Source organism: Cervus canadensis, chromosome 20 (genome assembly GCF_019320065.1).
Source record: "Cervus canadensis isolate Bull #8, Minnesota chromosome 20, ASM1932006v1, whole genome shotgun sequence".
Classification (NCBI taxonomy): domain Eukaryota; kingdom Metazoa; phylum Chordata; class Mammalia; order Artiodactyla; family Cervidae; genus Cervus; species Cervus canadensis.
Window position 1 is genome coordinate 35,169,615 of NC_057405.1, and position 23,291 is coordinate 35,192,905.

Sequence of the window (23,291 nt, forward strand, 5' to 3'; positions counted from 1 at the left end):
AGCCACATAAATGAATAAAATAAATAAATATTATGTTAAAAAAAAACCTCACAGATTCTAAGTCCTGACCCCAGAGATCTGAGCTTGTTGATTTGTGGTGGTACCCAATCAACAGTGATTTGTCAGTACTCCCCAGGTGAGTCTAATGTGCTTAGACTTGCTTTGGAACAGCTGATGTGGGGACTCACACCGAGTGTGATGGGAAGGTGTAGTAGATTTGAACAAAGGAGGGGAATAATCTGATTTACATTTTAAAAGGATCATTTTGGCTGCTGGGTGGCACAAGAAAGCAAGCAAGGGAACAAGAGTGGAAATAGAGAATACTAATTAGGAGGTGATTTAACAGTCCTGGTGAAAAATATTTTGGTGATGAGGGTGGTGGAGGTGAATGTGTTGAGAATGGTCAAATCTGTGATATGAATGTAATGCCGACAGGATTTGCTGGTGAATTACATGTGGGATGTGAAAGAAAGAAAGCTTTAAATGATGGCTCAGAAAAGTTTTCAGCCTGAGGAACCAAATGTTAGTGAAGCAGAGTCCATCAGTGGGGGGATGAAAAGAAGGGAGTAAGTCTGGGGGAGAAATCAGGAGTCCATGTAAAAATAATTCTAATTCTACATCATTGCCCTTTTTTTTTACTTAGTGTTCATTTGGCCCCATCATGACTCCCACCCTGTCTAAACTACATATTGTCTCATCTCTTTGTGAACCCAAAGCTCAAAATGTTTCCCTACAAATTTTCCTGCACTGACGGTGGGAATGTCAACGGTGCAGACTCTGTGGAGAACAACATGGAAGTTCCTTTTAAAAAAAAAACGAAAAACAGAGCTACCATATGATCCAGCGGGCTTCCCAGGTGGCTCTAGTGGTGAAAACCTGCCTGCCAAGCAGAAGATGTAAGAGATGGAGGTTCAATCCCTGGGTTGGAAAGAGCCCCTGGAGGAGGACACGGCAACCCACTCCAGTATTTTTGCCTGAAGAATTCCATGGACAGAGGAGCCTGGCAGGATACAGTCTGTAGGGTCCCAAAGAGTGGGACATGACTGAAGTGGCTTAGCATGCACAAATGAACCAGCAATCACACCCTTGGACATATATCTGGACAAAACTCTAATTCAAAAAGACACATGTACCCCAGTGATCATAACCACATGATTTACAGTAGCCAAGACATGAAAGCAACCTAAGTGCCCATCGACAGATGAATGGATAAAGAAGATGTGGTATATATGCAATGGAATATGACTTAGCAATAAAAGAGAATGAAATAATGCCATCTGCAGCCACAGAGACAGTCCCAGAAATTATCATATTAAGTGAAGTCAGGAAGAGAAAGACAAACCCCATATGATATCACTTATATGTGGAATCTAAAATGTGACACAAACTTATTTATGAAACAGAAACAGATTCACAGACATAGAAAACAAACTTTTGGTTACCAAAGGGGAAAGGGGGTGGGGAGGGATAAATTAGGAGTTTGGGGTTTGCAGATACAAACTGCTGTACATAAAACAGATAAACAACAAGGTCCTACTATATGGTGCAGGGAACTATATTCAATATCCTGTAATAAACCATAATGGAAAATATATGAAAAAGAATATGTATAGTGATGTATAACTGAATCACTTGCTATACACAAGAAATAACACAATATTGGAGGAAAATCAATTATACCTCAGTTAAAAATAAAAAGTTTCCCTACAGTAATATATCACTATAAAATAATGTACCTATACAGATATTCTAAAGATCTGAGGAAAGGCACATCTGGCTATGCCTGCAACTACTAGAAAAGAAATTACAAGCATATCCACAAGGTCAGTTTCTCTCTCCTGGGTGCAAGCTGGCATTTAAAATTTGGTTTAGTCAAATTTCTGAGAAGAAACGGGCCCTGAAGCTTTTAAGGGTCAGGCTAACTGAATTTGAAGAAGTATCCAATCTTCTCTATTAGCATTCTTGCATATAAAATGATTGCATAACTTAGATTTTGCAAAAATGTGGTGCATTTCTTTATGTATATATTATAAGCAAGGCTCATTAGATGTTCCTTTCATTTAAAAAAAATGTTAAATATCCCCATTTTTTAAGAGAAGATTTGAACTTCTGACCCCTCTTCTCATTTTAACATGAGGCTTTCAGATTTCTAAAAAGCAATTTTGAATGTTTAAATTTTCTAGTGGCTGATATCCATTCTGGAATTAATTTGGCCTATCTATTTGAAAATACTCTTCTCTCTGCAAAACATTTTAAAATAACTTTCCTTTCCTTAACTTTAAAATGGCACTAGATTACAACAACTTTAAAGAGAAAATGGTTTATACCTTTATCAAATTTTCTTTAGCAAAAAAAATAAAATAAAGTTGAAAAATAAAAGACTTAGAGAAAATTTGCAAAATAATAACACATAAAGACAGTGAAGATTAAAATCATTTTAAAGATATATAACAGGACAACTAGCCTGTAACTATCACTTTTCATGTTCCAAAGATGGTACAAATCAAACCTTCTCAGGCTTCCCAGGGGGCGGTAGTGGTAAAGAACCCCTCTGCTAACGCAAGAGATGCAAGAGATGCAGATTCAATCCCTGGACCAGGAAGATCCCTTAGAGGAGGAAATGGCAACTCATTTCACTATTCTTGCCTGGAAAATTCCATGGGATAGAGGGGCCTAGAAGGCTACAGTCTATGGGGTTGCAAAGAGTTGGACATGACTGAGTGACTGAACACATACTTGAGCACAAACCTTCTTAGTTAAACAATAAAAATTAGAGGTATCCTCAGCAATAATTGGACTATATTACTTCAGAATAAAGCTAGAGGCCACCATTCTGAATTTTTAACTTACTGGAAAAATGTAGGGGGAAAAAATAAATGAAGTGTCATAACAATGCTAGTGATAAAAGTTTGCTTTTATGTACCAAAATATTGATGAAATATTTCACTGGGAGAACTGATGCTGAAGCTGAAGCTCCAATACTTTGGCCACCTGATGCGAAGAGTCAACTCATCAGAAAAGACCTTGATGCTGGGAAAGATTGAGGGCAGGAGAAAGAGGCGACAGAGGATGAGATGGTTGGATGGTATCATTGACTCAATGAACATAAGCAAACTCTGGGAGATGGTGAAGTACAGGGGAGCCTGGCGTGTTGCAGTTCATGGGGTCACAGAGCTGGATAAGACTTAGCGACTGAATAACAGCAATAAAATTGATGAAACAAAGAAGTTCATATATTAAAAAAATAATGCAGGTATGTAATGCAGAAAAAAGAAAACAAGGTCTGCCTTGGAAAGACTGATGCAGATATGAGGAAGCTGGGACTACAAATAAATCTTCAAGAAAAGAGAAAGTCAAAGAGGAACATATAAGCTCCTCTTGACTCAGGAAAGAAAAAGATCAGAAATGTATTTTTCCTTTGGTGTGAGTGAGTTTCTGAACAGTGTTTTCCTTGCCAGAAAAACTGAAAGCACAGGAAAAAGCATTTCAAAGTGACAAAAAATTTCCCAGTAATGTTATAGAGTAGACTGATCCCATATATATATAGCAATTTTCTTGAAGACAAGAATTCATCTTGTGCTAATAAATTTACTGCTTTATTTTTCTGCTAAATTCCTTTGCCTTTGGTTGTTTCAATGCTTTTGAAGCATTGCTCAATTACATAAGTTGCAAAAGCAATTGTTAATGTGAAAAATTAATGATGTTTATAAAATTATGTTGATATACACTGAGACAAGCTATATTTTTCATAAAAATGTAACAGTTTACTAAACTTTTCTTATAAAAACATTTATTCAAAACACATAAAAGTCTAATTTATCTTAATGGTGTTAAGGCAATATTAACTTGATTGTTTACATAATACTAATTTGAACAGTATAGCTTTTTCTGTTACATTTTAATTAAAAAATTATTTTCCCAGTCTTATTGAGATTTAATTGACATGTAACATTGTATTAATGCTCCTCTGTCCATGGAATTCTTCAGGCAAGAATACTGGAGTGGGTTGCCATTCCCTTCTTCAGGGGATCTTCTCAACCCAGGGATTGAACCCAGGCCCTTGCATTGCAGGCAGATTCTTTATCATCTGAGCTGCCAGGGAAGCCCAGTTTAAGGTATACCACATAACAATTTGATGTATGTATATACTGTGAAATGATTCTCACAATAAGTTTAGTTGGCATCAATCACCTCAAAGTTACAAAAAAAAATTTTTTGTGATGAGAATTTTTAAGATTTACTCACTCAGTAGCTTTCAAATTTACCATACAGTATTGTAAACTATAGTCACCATGCTGTGTGTTACATTCTCTGTGATCTCTAAGGGCACTAATCCCATTGGTGAGGGTATTACCCTCATGACTTAATCACCTCTTCAAATCCCCACTTCCTAATAGTATTACACACTTGGGATCAGGTTTTCAACATATGAATTTGGGGGGAACACAAACATTCAGATCATAGCAATGCTAGAATTGACAGAAGTTTGAGACTCAAGAATAGAGGAGTCTAGGGAAGAAGTCAGAATAACTTTGTGGTTTTTAAGAAACTGATTCTGGCCAGTTGAATTAGGGTAAAATAGTTTTTCATGAAAAATTGAAGAGATTTATTTTGAAATTTTCCAAATGTAATTCACCTGTTGTATACATGACTAGCAACCAGAAACAAAGGTCTGATGTCTAGCAGAGATCTAGGAATTGGATTTTTATCAGAGAAATCTTAACCAAAGAGAAAAATATTTTAAAATAGTGGGTACAGTAAAGATTGCCCAGAAAAATATGGACAAAAAGGCTAAGGATACAGCCCTTGAAGACCACATAAGAAGGGGAGATTAGATGAACGAACTATAAAAATGTACTGGAGTCATCAAAGAAGTAGTCTGTCCAAAGAGAATTATGATCTGAAACTCTGGAACCCAAAGAAAGAATCCAAAGAAGGAATGATTTCAACCTAGAGGTGAAGAATGGTATGATGTTTAATTTTATGTCAACTCCACTAGGCTAAAGAACGCCCGGATAACTGGTAAAACATTATTTCTGGATTTGTCTGTGAGGGTATTTCCAGTAGGGAGTAGTATTTGAAATGGTAGGCTGAGGAAAGGAGACCGCTCTCCAAGGCAGGAGGACATCATTCAACCCACTGCGGGTCTGAATGGGACAAAGAGCTCTTTGTTTAAACTCCATGTCCGACTGCCCTCAGACCTAGGGAGGGAGTCCTGGTTTTCAGGCCTCTGACTTGTGCTGAATCTCACCACAGAGTTCCTAGTTCCCCAGAGGGTTGTCCGCAGACCTGGGCCTTCTCAACCTCTGTAACTGCAGGACCCAATTCCTATAATAAATCTTATATAATATATATATATATATGTTGTTATTGTTTCTTAGTAGCTAAGTCATGTCTGACTCTGCAACCCCATGGACTGTAGCTCACCAGGCTCCTCTGTCTATCGAACTTCCCAGACAAGAATACTGGAGTGGGTTGCCATTTCCTTCTCCAGGGTATCTTCCCGACCCAGAAATCAAACCTGGGTCTCTTTCATTGGCAGGCGGATTCTTTACCACTGAGCCACCAGGGAAGCATGTATATACACACACATATGTATATATATATGCACATGATATATAATCATTATATAAATATAAACATACATACATATAATATTAATGGGTTGGCCAAAAGTTCATCCAGGTTTATTCAATCTTATGGAAAAACTCAAACTTTTTGGCCAACCCTATAAGTACACATATATTAATATACATGCACTGGTTTTGTTTCTCTAGAGAACTCTGACCAATGCAAGGAGCCTTCTGAGAGGGACAAAATGGCGGCTTGCTGGAGAAGTCTGTGAATCTCTCCAAATCATCACACAAAACAGAGGAACAGAACAAAAAGGTCTGGCAGAGGACAAAGAGGAAGAGAGAGAGAGACAGAACATGTATGAGAAGGAATCGTCCAGAAACGAACAGGGGTGGGGGCAGGTCTTCCCCCTCCCACCACACCCCCACCCACCGCAGCAGCCTGACCCTGCAGGGTGAAGTGTTTTTAGGGAAGTTTCCTGAGCTGGGGAACCGGGCACTCCCACTGGGGATCACACGCAGAGGAGGACTCACACCCCAAGTGGGACATTTCACAACCTGCAGGGCCTCCTCGGGCTCTGCTTGGGAGCGTGGGCAGCAGGAAGAGGGAGGCGGGGCAGGAAGCGGGGGTTCCAAGCAGTTGCCAGCAAGGCTGTCACAATCCTCAAGTACACCTTCCAGACGGACAAAGCGACACCCTGAGAGATCCGCTGAGAACACAGTCCAAGAGCAGATTCGGGAAGGAGGGACCTGCAGGCGGCTCCAAAGACGCCACCGGTTAAGTGCTGAGCAACAGCCCCGAGGCCGGCAGGGCTTTTGTGGCCCTCTCCCACCTCTTCCAAAGGAACTCCTAAAACTACAGGAAAACTCAGCCCATTTTGCCTTGGGTAACACAGAGGATGGTGTTGGAGTCTCATGCAACTATAGGCGAAAAGAAAGGATGGCCCGTATACTGGGGCAATTAATACATCCGCAGGAAAAAATGCATGGTCCTAAAGCAACTGATGACTGTCATTTAATATTTCAAGATGAAACAAAGTAAGAAAATGGGAGAAACTTTGAAGGGAAAGCAGAACACTACAAATGGTGTGCTGAAAACACAGAAGGAGATGAACACAGAGTTGGCAATGCTTCTAGGCTCCCGAACCAAAGGGAAAGGGCAGAGGAATGGCCGAGAGGGACACTGAAGGCAAACGCCACCGGCGTCACCGTTTACAAGCTGGTTCTCACTTTGAAAACACAGCCAAGTTCCCTAGCTCATGAGAACCAAGTGGCTCCATCTTGGTTCTGCCTTTTCCTGTCCCCACTGACAACATACGCAGACTCTTCCGCATCATCCCTTAGGTGTTCCTTTTTTTAAAATATTTACTTATTTATTTTATTTCATTAATTAATTAATTAGTCTGCACCCAGTCTTAGTTGCGCCATGTGGGATCTACTCCCCTAACCAGGGATCCAACTCAGGGCCCTTGCTTTGGAAGCATGGAGTCCCAGCCACTGGACCACCATGGAAGTTCCAGCTGTTCTTCCTGCTTCATATACTCTAACATTCTCAGAGCCATTCTCTGCGCACATGATTGATGTTACTACTGTCACCAACAAAGCCCACGGTGTCCACACTCTACAAAGAGTGAAAAGGCTTAACCGTGACACCCTCATTGTTTCCTCAAAATCCTCCACCCCACCCCAAGCAATAATTCAGACTTCGGCTACAGAAGTGACACCTGGCAATTGATGACAGTCTCTCTTGGCCAATGATCATAGGATAAACAGAATAAATGTGACCTGGATAGTGTCAATGGGCAGTTGCTATGGGTTGTAAAATTCTCATGTATGTTGAATTGACCGTAAGGAAGTTATCATTGGAATAACTGAAGTCCAAATATCACCTGTATCACAAACAGCCATACTGAACCACTTGTCCTTTCATGGCAATGACAATCAGAGAGAATGGCATTATAAAGGTATGCCAGTGATTCCAGAAGGAAGCGTTCTCCTCCCACCGTCCCCCAAGGTCTCCCCTTTTTTTCTGACCACAGTACAGTCTCCCAGCAGCCTGAATTTCACAAGGCAGAAGACTCCATCGCCAAAATGAGGTACCATGTTAAAAAGGCTAAGAGAAGTCACCAGGATGAATGACTCTTGTTAAGAAGGAAACATTTCTGGTTTTGTCAAGTCAATGGTAGAAATCTTAATTGTCCATCCCTCTCTGCTCTCTTCTTATTTTAAATGTTTCGCTCTGAATTTTCCCTGAGTTAGGGATATTAAAACCACCTTGACACCTAGAAAGCTATGATGATTTAGTTAGCACATAAATCTGAACTTAATATCTAAACCGAGAGTGTCTAAAGCCTGACAGATTTTATTCTAAAGATGACAGCACATTCCTCCCAAACAGCTCCCTGCCACCGCATAGATGAGAGCCTGACCTCTGAGGATTAAAGTTGGCAATGATGCGCTTCCAACTCTGCTCATAAAAGTCTGAGTAAAGTTCAGATAACATGATCCAACACTGATGAAATGAAATGACATTTCTGATCACATAACAGAAGCTAGGTAGGACCATTCAAGGTAGCCTGTATGCAGGTTGCAATAGTACAGGTGGCAGATGTAATGTATAAGCAAGGAGAAACCCAATTCAGTGGAGTTAAAAAAAAAAAAAAAAAAACCAAAATCCAAACCAGATGAAGGCTCAGTTAGTGGAAGGTGGGGCCAAGTGCAATCAGGATGGTTTAAAATAGTTCATCTTCTACATAAACAAATGTTGATGTGTGAGCATGTCAGTGCTGTTTCTATAGTAATATCCTAATAGCTTGGTCACCTCCTGGGGAAATTATTTCTCTCTCTGCTCTAGCTGGTGGTATGTGAAACCAATTTCTTCCAAAATAAAGCACTGAGAACAGAACAAAATGTTAAGCACAGAGAGAAGAAATGTGTCCTATGCCTACTTCCTGATCCTAAGGAAGAATGAGAAAATTGAGCTTATTTTCTGCGGCAACTTTTGTCCTCTGATTTGAACAAAAGATTGGAAAAAAATCTCCTTTCTTCCTTTTTCTGTTGCTGAATTTCAGAAAAGGGCAAATATTGCCAACAAGAACGGAGAACAGAGAGTTGTAATAGATGAATGATGAACAATATCTTATTTTCCCTCTCTTGGTCTCCTTTTTGGGTCAGAGCTTGAGATGTTTTTGCTTATTCAGAAGCTATGCTTTGTAAATTTCAGTAATCACTTTAAAGAAGAATAGCTTCTTAACCTAATATAAATTAATACAAACATTATTAATACCTATGATATCCCCCATTGTTGCTTAAATTAACTGAAGTCCATTTTGGGTCCTTCAGTTTCATGAAATCAAAATTCTGCAGGTGAAAAGCCAGGGGAATGCCACTCCACACAAAGACTGTTTATTTTGTGTTTCAATTTAATTAAAGCCAATTCTTATTTTCAGCTGCCCTGAGATACCTAGAATTTCCGGAATAATCTTACTGTCTGGTACCTCAGGGGAGCCCAGAGAGAGTGCAGGGCTGGGGGGTTGAGGTGGGACACTGTTTTCTTTTCAATCAGAATTTGGAAATACTTCCCATTTTTCCAATGATCTGATGGATGAGAAGATGTCTAGTGGATCTTGTCTAAACTGTAAGGTTATAGCAGCTGAGACATGAGTCTTTGGTATAAATGATTCAGTCAATATGAGGTATAAATCCAAGCTCTGCATCAGATGGTGTGACTACAAACCGCAAACACCAAAAAAATGCAGAAAGAATTCCTTGCTAATTACTTTGAAAATGCAAGCATAGTCTTTATCAAGGGCAGGAAAGAGTTGGTTCTGCCCAGGAGAGACAGAGGAGGAGAAAATGAAGGGACCACTTCAGCCAACACACTGCACTTTTATTTTCATCTTAAACAGAACACACATGAATATATTAACAGCATGGGAGCATGCCAGCAATGCCATTATTCACAGGAGTGTAGAAAGTGTGTGAAAATGTTGAGTCACTCAGGAAATTCAGGTTAGTATGAGATTACAAATACCTCTTCCCTCCCCCAACATCAGAGCATAAGCATCTTTACAGGAATTATCAAGGCACAGAAACACAGTCCTGGCATCAAGGACAGCCTATAAGAATGGACTCAAAGCAAGATTCGTAGAAGAATCTGTGGCAATACAGTTTAGCCTGTTACCAAGTAGAAAGCTGGACGAGCACCTTCTTGCACTTAAGCCTTGAGACAAGAAATTCAAACTGAATGGATTTTATAAAATCCCTAAATGAAAGCTTATATCCCTTTCCTTGGGAAAAGCAAAGAAATAAACCATTGACTTTTTTTTCTTTTTTTCATTCCTAACTTAGCCAGCCTCTAAAATGCAGTGCAATGCAGGATATTTAACCCACCATCCTTTGCACAAATACAGATTTCCATAAAATCAATTAATCTTTGGAGCTGAAGGGGTCTTGGAGGTCAACACACCCGCACTCCCCACAACACTCCCACAGCCAGGAGTTTATTCAGCCTGTGTTCAAAAACCTCCACATGGCGAGCTAACCACTGTTTCAGACAGCCCCTTCCACCGATGAAGAGTGACAGTTATTAGAATGTTCTAATATTGGGCTGAAATCTGCCTCCTGGTAATTTCCACCCACTGGTCCTAGTTTTGTCCTCTGAAGCATTTCAGAGTTTAACTCCCTCATTATCACCATGACAACTCTTCAAATATTTGAAGGCAATGAGAACCTGGGTGAAGACCCAGGCTGTACATCCTTGGTTATCACACCTCTTCATTTAGAGATAAACCCTTCACTCCCCCAAGACACCAACCTTTACTATATCCTACTTGGTGAGTGTCTGTGTTAAAATAAACTGACCAGAATGTAATACAGTATCACATTTGTGCCCCAGTGCAAAGCTTTCTGCCCTCTTCCATGAACATACACTTTTCAACATGAGAATAAATATTTTGTTCAATCACTCTTCCTAGTAATGCCTAGGGATACCTAATAATTCCAGAAGCATAGGTGGTTGGACTCAAATGGATGTTCCCAAAATAGAAGTTTTTCACAGCAAACATTACATTATAAGATTTATTTCAGTTTAGTGCTATACATGGTTTCAAGCACTCATGATTCAGAAGGCTTTATGCTAGGGGATATGGAAAATATAAGACATTTACAAAAAGTAGGAAAAAAATCAGAAAAAAAAGCAAAAAAAAAGTTATGAAACAATACAGAAAGTGATAAGTACCCGAAAATGTATGTAGAAGATTATTAAAGATAAAGGAGGAGGAGGGGATTCCCTGGTGGCCCGGTGGTTAGGACTCAATGCTTTCACTGCTGGTGCCTGGACTCCATCCTTGGTTAGGGAAATAAGGTCCAACGAGTCATGCTGCTCGGTCCAAAAAAAGAAGAAAAATCCATGTCCAAAGAGGTAGGATTTGACAGGCTCTTGAAGGATAGGAGGGGTGTCTCAAGTGACATGGTGGTAAAGAATCTGCCTGCCAATGCAGGAGATTCAAGAGATGCAGGTTCAATTCCTGGGTCAGGATGATCCCTGAAGGACGAGATGGCAACCACTCCAGTATTCTTGTCTGTAAAATCCCATGGACAGAGCAGCCTGATGGGCTATAGTCCATGGGGACGCAGAGAGTCAGACACAACGGAGCTACTGAGGACGGCACAGCACAAAGGATGGGTGAGAGTCTGATAAGCAGAGAAACCTGTTAAGAGAGTGAGGGATTCCAAGATAGAACAGACAACTGAGGGTGTGTGAGGCAAAAAGGGAAGAAATGGTATGTAAAGCTTCAGAATCTATTTGAAGAAGTTGGTTATGTCTGAACAAATTCTTACTGAGTATGCTAATTATATTAACTTGACAAATCACCCAGTCATGGCTGAGGACTTTTTTACTCAGGGTGAGAATCTGTAAGATATTCATTTCCATACTTTTAACACAGTCAAATAAAATTTGGCCACACAAAAACGGTTAGAATGGCTATCAAGAAAAAGATGAGCGATAACAGATGTAGGTGAGGGTGTGGAGAAAGGGAACCCTTCTGCAGTACTGGTGGAAATGTAAATTGGTGCAGCTGTTATAGAAAATAGTATACAGGCTCCTCAAAAAATAAAAAAGTAGAAGCACCATCCAATCCAATCCAGTCCTACCTCTGGGAATATAGACAAAGGAAACAAAAAGAATACATTTGGAAAAAAAAAACAAAAACACCTGAACCCTCATGTTCATAGTTGCCTCATTTACAATAGCCAGGACATGGAAGCAATTTAAATGTCCATACAGATACACTTCCCTGTTGGCTCAGTGGTACAGAATATGCCTGCCAATGCAGGAGATGTGGGTTCAGTCCCTGGGTGGGGAAGACCCCCTGGAGAAGGAAATGGAAGCCTCCTCCAGTATCCTTACCTAGGAAATCCCAAGAACAGAGGAGCCTGGTAGGCTACAGTCTATGGGGTGGCAAACAGTCAAACTTGACTTAGCTATTGAGCACACATGTACATATATATACATATGTATAATGGAATATTATTCAGTCACAAAAAAGAGGAAATTCTGCCATTTGCAACCACAGAGATACCTGGAATAACAGGCAAGTTTGGCACTGGAGTGAAAAATGACATCGGGCAAAGGCTAACAGAGTTCTGCCAAAAGAATGCACTGGTCATAGCAAACATCCTCTTCCAACAACACAAGAGACAACTCTACACATGGACATCACCAGATGGTCAATACTGAAATCAGACTGATTATATTCTGTAGCCAAAGATGGAGAAGTTCTACATAGTAAGCCAAAACAAGACTGGGAGTTGACTGTGGCTCAGATCATGAACTCCTTATTGAAAAATTGAGACTTAAAGAACATAGGGGAAACAACTAGACCATTGATTTAGATATGACCTAAATCAAATCCCTTATGATTATACAGTGGAAGTGACAAATAGATTCAAGGGACTAGATCTGATAGAGTGCCTAAAGAACTATGGACAGAAGCTCATAACACTGTACAGGAGGCAGTGATCAAAATCATCCCCAAGAAAAAGAAATGCAAAAAGGCAAAATGGTTGTCTGAGGAGGCCTTACAAATAGCTATGAAAACAAGCGATGTGAAAGGCAAAGGAGAAAAGGAAAGATATATCCATCAGAATGCAGAGTTCCAAAGAATAGCAAGGAGTGATAAGAAAGCCTTCCCAAGTGATTAATGCAAAGAAACAGAGGAAAACAATAGAAAGGGAAAGACTAGAGATCTCTTCAAGAAAATTAGAGATACCAAGGGAACATTCCATGCAAATATGAACACAATAAAGTACAGAAATGGCATGGACCTTAGAGAAGCAGATGATACTAAGAAGAGGTGGCAAGAATACACACAAGAACTATACAAAAAAGATCTTAATGACCCAGGTAATCACAATGTGTGATCACTCACCTAGAGCCAGACATCCTGGAGTGTGAAGTCAGTGGGCCTTAGGAAGCATCACTATGAACAAGCTAGTGGAGGTGATGGAATTCCAGCTGAGCTATTTCAAATCATGAAAGATGATGCTGTTAAAGCGTTGCACTCAATATGCCAGCAAATTTGAAAAACTCAGCAATGGACACAGGACTGGAAACAATCAGTTTTCATTCCAATCCCAAAGAGAGGCAAGGCCAAAGAAGGTTCAAACTACCACACAATTGCACTCATGTCACAGGCTAGCAAAGTAATGCTCAAAATTCTCCAAGCAAGGCTTCAGCAGTACTTGAACCGTGAACTTTGAGATGTTCAAGCTGGATTTAGAAAAGGCAGAGGAACCAGAGATCAAATTGCCAACATCTGTTGAATCATAGAAAAAGCAAGAGAATTCCAGAAAATCATCTACTTCTGCTTCATTGATTATGCCAAAGCCTATGACTGTGTTGATCACAACAAACTGTGGAAAAGTCTTCAAGAGATGGAATTCCAGACCACCTTACCTCCATCTTGAGAAATCTATATGCAGGTTAAGAAGCAACAATTAGAACCAGATTAGAACATGGAACAGTGAACGGACTGGTTCCAAACTGGGAAAGGAGTATGTCAAGGCTATATATTGTCACTGTGCTTATTTAACTTATATGCACAGTACATCATGTGAACTGCCGGGACGGAAGAGGCACAAGCTGGAATCAAGATTGCAGACAGAAATATCAATAACCTCAGACATGCAGATGACACCACCTTTATGGCAGAATGCAAAGAATTAAAGAGTCTCTTGATGAAAGTAAAAGAGGAGAGTGAAAAAGCTGGCTTAAAACTCAACATTAAAAAAACAAAGATCATGGCATCTAGTTGCATCACATCATGGCAAATAGATGGGGAAACAATGGAAACAGTGACAGACTTTTCTTGGGCTCCAAAATCACTGCAGATGGTGACTGCAGCCATGAAATTAAAAGATGCTTGCTCCTTGGAAGAAAAACTATGACCAACCTAGACAGCATATTAAAAAGCAGAGACATTACTTTGCCAATAAAGGTCCATCTAGTCAAATCTATGGTTTTTCCAATAGTCACGTATGAATGTGAGAGCTGGACCATAAAGAAAGCTGAGTGCCAAAGAACTGATGCTTTTGAACTGTGGTGTTGGAGAAGGTTCTTGAGAGTCCCTTGGACCACAAGGAGATCAAACCAGTCAATCCTAAAGGAAATCAACCCTGAATACTCACTAGAAGGACTGATGCTGAAGCTGAAGCTCCAGTCCTTTGGCCACCTGATGAGAAGAACTGACTCATTAGAAAAGACCCTGATGCTGGGAAAAATTGAAGGCAGGAGGAGAAGAGGATGACAGAGGATGAGATGGTTGGATGGCATCACCAACTTGCTGGACACGAGTTTGAGCAAGCTCCAGGAGCTGGTGATGGAAAGGGAAGCCTGGAGTGCTGCAGTCCGTGGAGTGACAAAGAGTTGGACACGACTGAGTGATTGAACTGGACTGGATGGACCTTGAGGGCATCATGGTAAATGAAAAGTTAAGCAGAGAAAGACAAATACTGTGATATGTCTTATATGTAGAATCTAAAAACAAAACTCATAGAAAAAGAGATCAGATTGGTGGTCACAAGCAGCAGGTGAGGGGTGTAGGAATTGCAAGAATGTATCAAATGATACAAACTTCTAGTTAAAAGATAAATACGAGGGATGCAATGTACAACAAGGTGACTGAAGCTAACACTGCTGTGTGATGTATGTGAAAGTTGTTGACAGTAAATCCTAAGAGTTCCCATCACAAGGGAAAATCTTTTTTTTTTTCTTTTTTGTCTTCTTTTTTCTTATTATAGCTTTAGGAGATGCTAGATGTTAACTAAACTTATTGTAGTAATCACTTTACCATACATGTAAGTCAAACCATTATACGGTATGCCTTAAATGTATACAATGAGATATACATATATATGTGTGTATATATATATCAGTTATAGTTCAAAAAACTAGAACAACTAGAGGTATAGTATATATGAATATTTTTGCAATCACAATAACAGTTAACATACTTTAATTCATACTATTCATATGCCAGGCACTGTACTAAACATTTTACATGAATGAACTCATTTAATACTTATAATGTCCATATGAAGCGGGAATTGCTATTTTCTTCTTTTCATAGAAGAAAACTGAGGCACAGAGAAGTTAAGGAACTTTCCCAAGGTCACACAGCTAGTGAGTGGGAGAGTTAAGATGAGAACTTAAAATCTGGCTCCAGAGTGAATTTGCCACAGCATGCTGCTTCTCACATTAAACGTGCAGTTACTTATTCTAACAACCTCTTTATAACCTTACTTATTCAGGCTTTTTAAAAGCTGTTTTTAGCCTACTGGATGAGTTTAACTTCTGGGGTTTATATCTATCTGTTCATCTTCCGGAACTCTTACACTATTCTGGATACTGATTAAGGGGCTCATTTAACACACTGAATCCCGAGATCTCTGAATCACCATGGAGAACAAGTCGTTCCTCTATGGCTAACAAGAGGAAAACTTGCTGGTGGTAAAAATAAACCTATAGATCACGCACAATTCCCCTCATTCCTTCTCTAGAGGAGCGTCCGTAATTAAGGGAGGCTAATCTCTGGAAGCTGCCACTCCCGCCCCACTCCCAGGATGGCTCAGAGCTGAACGACTCTAGACAGACAAAAATGTAACCTGCTGTGAAAATCTCCAGGAAAGAAAATTCCACAGCCACCCCCAAGGTAATAAATCCCCGGGCTTGATCCCGTGGAGTCATGCCTATTCATCAGATGAGAATGTTTATTTACAGACTTGCAATGAAACGGCTTTGCCCTGATTTCTTCCGGGGCCCTCAGGTCCCTGCAAACCTGCTTTGTTCCCCAGCAGCTGGCACCGGCTTATTCCACGATCCTTTAATTGGGTTGTGAACCTGTTTTCTGGTCCCTGACTCCTCCGCCACCAAGGAAACTTGCTGAAGTTAGCAGACTCATCTGAGGAGACTTAGAGGAAGGTAAAGTGAAGTGAAGTGAAAGTTGTTCAGCTGTGTCTGACTCTTTGCGACCCCATGGACTGTAGAGTCCATGGAATTCTCCAGGCCAGAATACTGGAATGGGTTGCCATGCCCTCCTCCAGGGGATCTTCCCAACCCAGGGATCAAACCCAGGTCTCCTGCAATGCAGGCGGATTCTTTCCCAGCTGAGCCACCAGGGAAGCACTACAGGAAGCTGATCCTGCTGAAAAGTGATGTTCTGCCTCACCAAAAACCTGGGCAGACATACAGATAGATCCAAGGCTGCATCAACCCAGGAGGTTTGCCCTCCCTGTAAATCCTCCACCTTCCTTATTATGTCAGCTGAACTGTCTGCTCTGACTGGTTCATATTTGGGGGGGCTCACTTGACTTTTCAGGTCCTTGAAAACTTACAGGGATGTGCTACACTGGGTAAGAAAGCCCCAAAATCTGAGTGGCAAGAGGCTTCCAGCCTCTTGAGGTGAACACTTTTGCGCACATCCTCAGGTCACAGAGCTGGGCCCTCCACCTCCTCCTATCAGCAAGGTGAGGAGCATAGGACACAATCATTCCCTCCTTTCATCTCATGCTAATGAGACAGGAAGGAAGGGGGTGGGGCATAACCTTTAAAAAACATGATATAGCCATTGAGGACATGGCACAAACAGGTTGGGACCTACTAGGTCCAAGATGGCGGAAGATTCAACTTCCTGTAGACCTTGAGCCTCACTATACACTCATTATAATATATTAGGATGTGCTAAATGACACGCTCACAGACGCCATGACAGTTCTGAGGAAGAGCATAGAAGGCCAAAAAAGTGGGTGCTGGGCCAATTCCTAGAGAACTTTGTCCCTCCCCAAAATACTGGGAAGGATCCTCCCACTCAGCCTATGAAATTGCCTAGCTCATAAAAACTAACCACCTCATATTTTGGGACCACTCTTGCTTTTTGGGATGGACTGAATTCTGTCTATGGAGTATGTATCTCTCTCAATAAATCTACTTCTTGCCTGTCTATGGAGTATGTATCTCTCTCAATAAATCTACTTCTTGCCTGTCTATGGAGTATGTATCTCTCTCAATAAATCTACTTCTTGCCTATCACTTTGCCTCTGCTCAATCCCTTCTGCACTGAGACATAAAGAACCTGATCTTCAGTAAGTCCTGAGACCAGGTTTGTAATTTTAATTAAAAGAGAGTAGGTTTGAGTCCTAGCCTGCAGGCTCAAGTTCCAATCTGAGTTTGGGCTGGGCTCCAATCCCATCTGAGGTGTAACTTGTTTCGAGCCCCAATCTGAGGTATGACTTGGTTCAAGTCTCAGTCTGCGGTTTCAGCTGGCAATTTCACTTCCATCCACAGGTCCTCCTGCTGGATGTGGGAGATGACTATTCCAACATGAATGACTCCACTCAGAACAGGAGCGTCTCAAATCACCAGCCTCTCCCAACTCCAATGAATCCCTGGCTGGTGGTCAATTCACGAGGTAGAAAGATTCTTTCATTCCTCTATGCTCCATTCAAATGACAGACATTTATCAAGCATCTACCAATTGCCTCTGATACTGCACCAAGTGCTTGGGGGCACAAGGATGAGTAAGTCCCTACCCATGCCTTGCAGATGAGATAGACCAATTATAAACCAAATTACTGATTTGGAGTGTCATAAGTTCTACATTTGCAGTAATGTGCTCACAGGCCATGAGCAGGCACAGCAAGAAGTAAATAACTGCCTGGAAAAGTTGCAGGATGTGACATTTCAGCTGAGCCTTGAGAATGGAAGGGAGCATGCGTGAAAGACCAGGGGAATCAAATACTTGTGCCAAAGAAATACTTTGAACAAAACACGAAGATATAAAACTGGACATCATATGAGAAAAGAGAGAGTGAATCTACTATGATGAGAGAGTAGATCTACTAGGGCTGATGGGGGAGGAGAGACCAGAGAGAATAACTTGAAAGATAGGTTGTGACTGCTATGAAGGCCTTGCCAAGGAATTTGGTTCATTCAGTGGGCTTCGGGATACAGGAGAGCCAGGAGTTTTTCTCCGCATTTTGGAAAAATCCCTCTGATACAGACCTAAGTACTAGCAGTAGAGCAAATAGAAGCTCATGCTAACAATCCAGATGTCTTTCTTTCTCTTGTCGTCGGTATCTATGCATGAGGAGGAGGGCTTCCCTGATGGCTCGGATGATAAAGAATCTGCCTGCAATGCAGGAGACACGGGTTCAATCCCTGGGTCAGGAAAATCCTCTGGAGAAGGGAATGGTTACCCACTCCAGTATTCTTGCTTGGAGAATTCCATGAACTGAGGAGCCTGGTGGGTTACAATTCATGGGGTCACAAAGAGTTGGATATGACTGAGCTACTAACACACACACACACACACACACACAGAGGGAAGAGGTTGTGGGGAGAACATGACAGGTGCTGCAGAGACTAGAAGATCTGTCCTGACGAGAAGGGTTCGGGCCCCTTTTCTAAAGCCACTGAGTGGGATGAAGCTCCATGGACGAGTGAGATTTCACCTTGACAGACGGTTTGGCAGTGAGGATGCAAGGTGCGTACAAGTGGTGTCAGGCGTACAAGTGGTGTGGAATTAGAGGGGATGGTTGTTCTAGTTCATGTTCCTCTTAAATCCACTTAGAACCACATACCTACAAGGACCTACAGAAGGATTCCCCTAAGGACTGCCCTATACAAACCTACTGCTGTGTGTGAAAAATATACTACGTTTTTAACTTTTTTGGCTAAGCAACAACATGGAGATTGGTGGCTAATATGAAAACTGCTGAATATTACTCAATGTACACTGCACACAAAAAGAAGCCAGCAAAGCAAATATTTACTAAACCCCTTTTGAATGCCAGGGCCAAGGCCACAGCACAGTTCAGCTTTTATTTTGAAGGCTCTTGCTCTAGCCTGCCAGAGTTGCTACCTTTATTGATCACGGGGCTCCATGCCAGACTTCATACTAGCTGCCTTGCTAAATAAATCTTAATCTGCACAAACACCACATGAAGAAAGTATTACTATTCCTATTTTGTAGATACTGAAATAGAAGCACAGAGGGCAAATAACTTACCCAAATCCCAGTGCTGGAGGGTGGCAGGGGTGGGATGGAATCTGAAAGCCAGTTACCTCCCCCTTCCCATATCTTGCCCCATGATGGCACCACCTTGGGGAGGTCAGGTGAGGTCTGAGTGATGCTCTGATCCAGAATGCGGAAGCTGATGTTGGAGCTGGGGAAGACAACAGATACACGGGGTGGCTCTGAGCAGCAATATTTTTTAATCTGCTTTTTCTATGTGAAGCTGCTTTTATTTCAGGATTTTTCCAACTATCTTTCAGGATAGAAAGAGGAATGGGTTACAGAACCTAAGAGGCCAAAGAGACTCACCTTCTAGCTCTACCTTTAGAGCCTTTGTTTTTTTCTTAAGTCTTCATTGAATCTGTTACAATCTTGCTTCTGTTTTATGTTTTGGGTTTTTTTGGCCCCTTGGCCTGTGGGGGTCTTAGCTCCACAACCAGAGACTGAACCTGCACCCCTTGCTTTGGAAGGTGAAATCATAACCACTGGACTCCCAGGGAAGTCCCTAGAACATCTTTCTTGGGGAGCATAACCCAGATCAGCATCCACCCAAAGTATGTTTAGGGAAATAAGGCTCCTGGAAAGTAAATTTTTTCAAAATGTAAAAAGCTTGCTGGTGTGCATGCTAAGTCACTTCAGTCATGTCTGACTCTTTGTGACCCCATGGACTATAGCCCACCAGTCTCCTCTGTCCTTGGGATTCTCCAGGCAAGAATACTAGAGTGGGTTGCCATTCCCTTCTCCAGGGGATCTTCCAGACCCAGTGATGGAACCCACGTCTCCTGCATTGCAGGTGTATTCTTTACCACTAGCGTCACCTGGGAAGCCCACAAAGCTTGTGCAATGCAACAGTGCAAAAACTCACTTGACCACAGAGCATTTTTTCCTTACAACAACTGGCACCCTGCAGAACCGACAGTTACCAGAACACAGGGTGACACGGGTTAAAGAGCAATATCCTCCAAGACAAGCCCAGTACTGAAGTATGCATTAGTCTACTGCGTGATGATTTCACCAGAGCCTCCTGCAGGTGCTGTGGGTGTGAAGAGCTAGAAAGTCACCGTGTTCTGATGTCTTATCTGGGGAATCATGAACAGCTTTGAGCCTCAGTTTCTCATCTGTGAAATGGAAGCAGCATTAAGGTTGTCTCGGGGGTGAATGAGATAATTGATTATTGGATTTATAACTGTCTGACACATAGTAAGACTCAAAGAATGCTAGCTATTACCTTTAAAAAATCATATTAAATGCTGAATGTAGAATTACGTGAGACTTGTGAAAACATTAACCCAATAACACTATGTAAATATCAGTGATTAGTTACTGTTTTCATAGGACACTTCCTGGTCTCTGTAAAGTGCCACAGTTTCACGTATAGTTTTCTTGTAGCACAAAAATACCCAGTTGGAGACTGATCACTCAGCTTGTTAAGGCTTTGTTATTCATGCAGCCCTGACCTGCAATGGAAAGAGACAAAAGTCCTCCTTTTCCCCATCTATAAATGGAAATTATTTTTGAAGAGGTCACTTCCTTTTGGAGTGAGAGGCAGAAGCACTTGGGTGGCGGGGGTGGGGGTGGGGGGAGGTCTCTACAATCATTGAAGTATAAGAAAACTAAGAATATTAATGCAGATCATAAGGAAGTTTTAATATAGTAGTCCTCAAGGATCTTTAGAATTTTTTGTTCAGGTGATCAGTTTCTAGCTATACATTAGAATTTCAAATATCCATGGGAAAAGGCCCTGGGAAATTATCCACTGTGTGAAGACTCTACAGTGGGCCAGGCCTGGCCTTCTGGAAGCAGCAGTGAACACTCTCTCCTTATACACAGGTTCTGATGAACAGTTTTCCCATGTGAGCAGGACCTTTGTGAATGTTTCCTTTTCCATGGGTCCTGTTTCCTGTCTGGACTCTCAGAGGAAGCAGGTGACACCCTCAGCGTAAAGCTGGCAGGTTGGGGCCCAGCAGGGAGGGATTCAGGCACCTAGAATTTAGTATCCTTTCCAAAGGGGCTAACTGCCTACCAAGGTGCACAAAATGTGCTGAAAGAAACTGTCCTAAGACACTGTGGGTGCTTGATATGTGAGTTGCAGCCAGCACCCAGACGGTCCATCCGCTAGTCCTCCGGCAGGTTCATTTGCAGACCGTGAGCTCAGAAACGGGAGCCCCTGCTCACGTCTGCCTGCTCCTTGATCTCTTCTCTCATCTCCTGTCCTGTCCACCCCCGTTCCACCTTCCTTACTCTCCTTCCCCCAAAGAAAATACCTTACCCATGAAAACCTTCCCAGTTTATAAGGCAGTTTCACAGCCTCCCTGACACATGGGCTTCGGAGCCCAGAGAGGAGTCTGTGTTGGAATCTCACTCAGGACTCCCTGGCATGTGCCATTGGACAAAGTTGACTAACTTCTCTGAGACCCATGAAAGTCAACTAAGAATGCTCCTTCGCAGAACTGTTGGGAAGATTAAATGTTCTAACATATTAGAGCCTTTTCCACTGGGACTGTCATGGAGAAAGTACTCATTTAGCAGCAGTATTAGGTCCCTTTAAGTTAGGGACTAATAATACCGTTTTACATAAGAGGAAACTAAGGCATAAAGGGAGGATGGAATTGCCCAAGACCATTCAATTAATAAGAAACAGAACCTTAAACCCAAGGCACATTTTACCAACCCAAGAAACATATTTCTTAGTAACACAGATAATGATTCCATGATCTTGGCTTTATTTTTCTGGATCTGGTAGCTAAGAATTGACATGATTCCCACCATCTCACACTGCCCAGGAAACTATGGCCTGATTTAAATAATTCATAGTTTCATATAATATGTACATATGTAACATACATATATGTATGTATGTATATTAAACTATAATCTTTTTGTCTAAGAAAATTGTAGGTAGGTTAGGGATAAAAAATCTGCAGTGGCATTCAGGGACATTCAAGAACAAAGCACAGACCATTCAATAATGGGAGAGGAGAGAGAAAATAAATTCAGCCTCCATGTGATTCCAGCTTTGCTGCACCATTGCTGAGTCAGGCTTTTCATTTCTTCAAAGAAATGTTTGCAGTACCTCTTATATTTCACAAGCCAGCAGTGTTTCATAAATTCAAAATAAGAATACACACTTTTTTTTAAAAGATGCAAGAACACACAATAATACTGAATAGTGCTGAGAAAGCACCATCATTTGGTACAATATATTTGATGTATAAGAAAAGACCTTTTCTGAATACAGTCTGGCTAGTTATTACCTTAGTACTTGAGAAAATACACACAAACAAAGACATTATCAAATATAACGATATTGGGAAATCAGAAAACTTTCAAGAAGCTAAACAAAACATTCATAATAAATCTTTTATTACAACTTACTTACAAACCAGATAGACAACTGCTTTCAGGGTTAAATCAGCCCTTTAAAATGCATTAATTGATACTGGACCCATTTGAAAACTCCTAAAATGAAGAAGTTGGGGCAGAGGAGTTGTAAGGAGTTTCTTGGATCCCCTAGAATATTCCCTTGAATTCTCAAACCTGGGTATCCTTATATTCTGACTTCCCAGAAATGCCCAGGTTTTAATGCCTTGTTGCTGTAAGGAGAGGAAGGCCTTGGAAATCCAAAGGCATCCTCGTGGAATCACTGTATAAGTGACTCACTCAAAGTACATAGAATTTTATTTCCTATAATCAATATACATTTAGTATCTAGCATTAAGTATACCTTCTTTTTAAAAAAAAAAAAGAAAAAGACTTTATTTTTAGGTTTACAGCAAATTGAAGCAGAAAATGCAGAGATTTTCTTATATACCTTCTGCTTTCACACATGAATAGCCTCCCCACTGATCAACATCCCCACTGAGAGTGGTAGATTGTTTACAACTGATAAACCTACATTGACAAGTCACAATCACCCAAAGTCTATAGTTTGCACTATAGTTCACTCTAGGACTTGTACATTCTATGGGTTTGGACAAACATATGTATGTATATGTATATGTATATGTATATGTATATGTATATGTATATGTATCCACCATCACAGCATCATACAGAGTATTTCCACGGCATTAAAAGTTCTCTGTGCTCTGCCTATTGATCCTTAGCCCTCCCACTCCCCGCCCCCAACCTCTGGTAACAACTG

The 23,291-nt window shown here is 41.1% G+C and overlaps 1 protein-coding gene across 1 annotated transcript in view; it reads left to right on the forward strand.

Moving 5' to 3' along the window:
* Nucleotides 1–5,934: 5,934 nt before the first annotated feature.
* Nucleotides 5,935–23,291, forward strand: part of LOC122422708 — a 36,139-nt gene continuing 18,782 nt past the window's right edge. Inside the window, exon 1 of the mRNA XM_043439327.1 lies at nucleotides 5,935–6,516. Within this exon, the coding sequence (XP_043295262.1) occupies nucleotides 5,935–6,516 (582 nt within the window). The remainder of the gene's footprint in view (nucleotides 6,517–23,291) is intronic.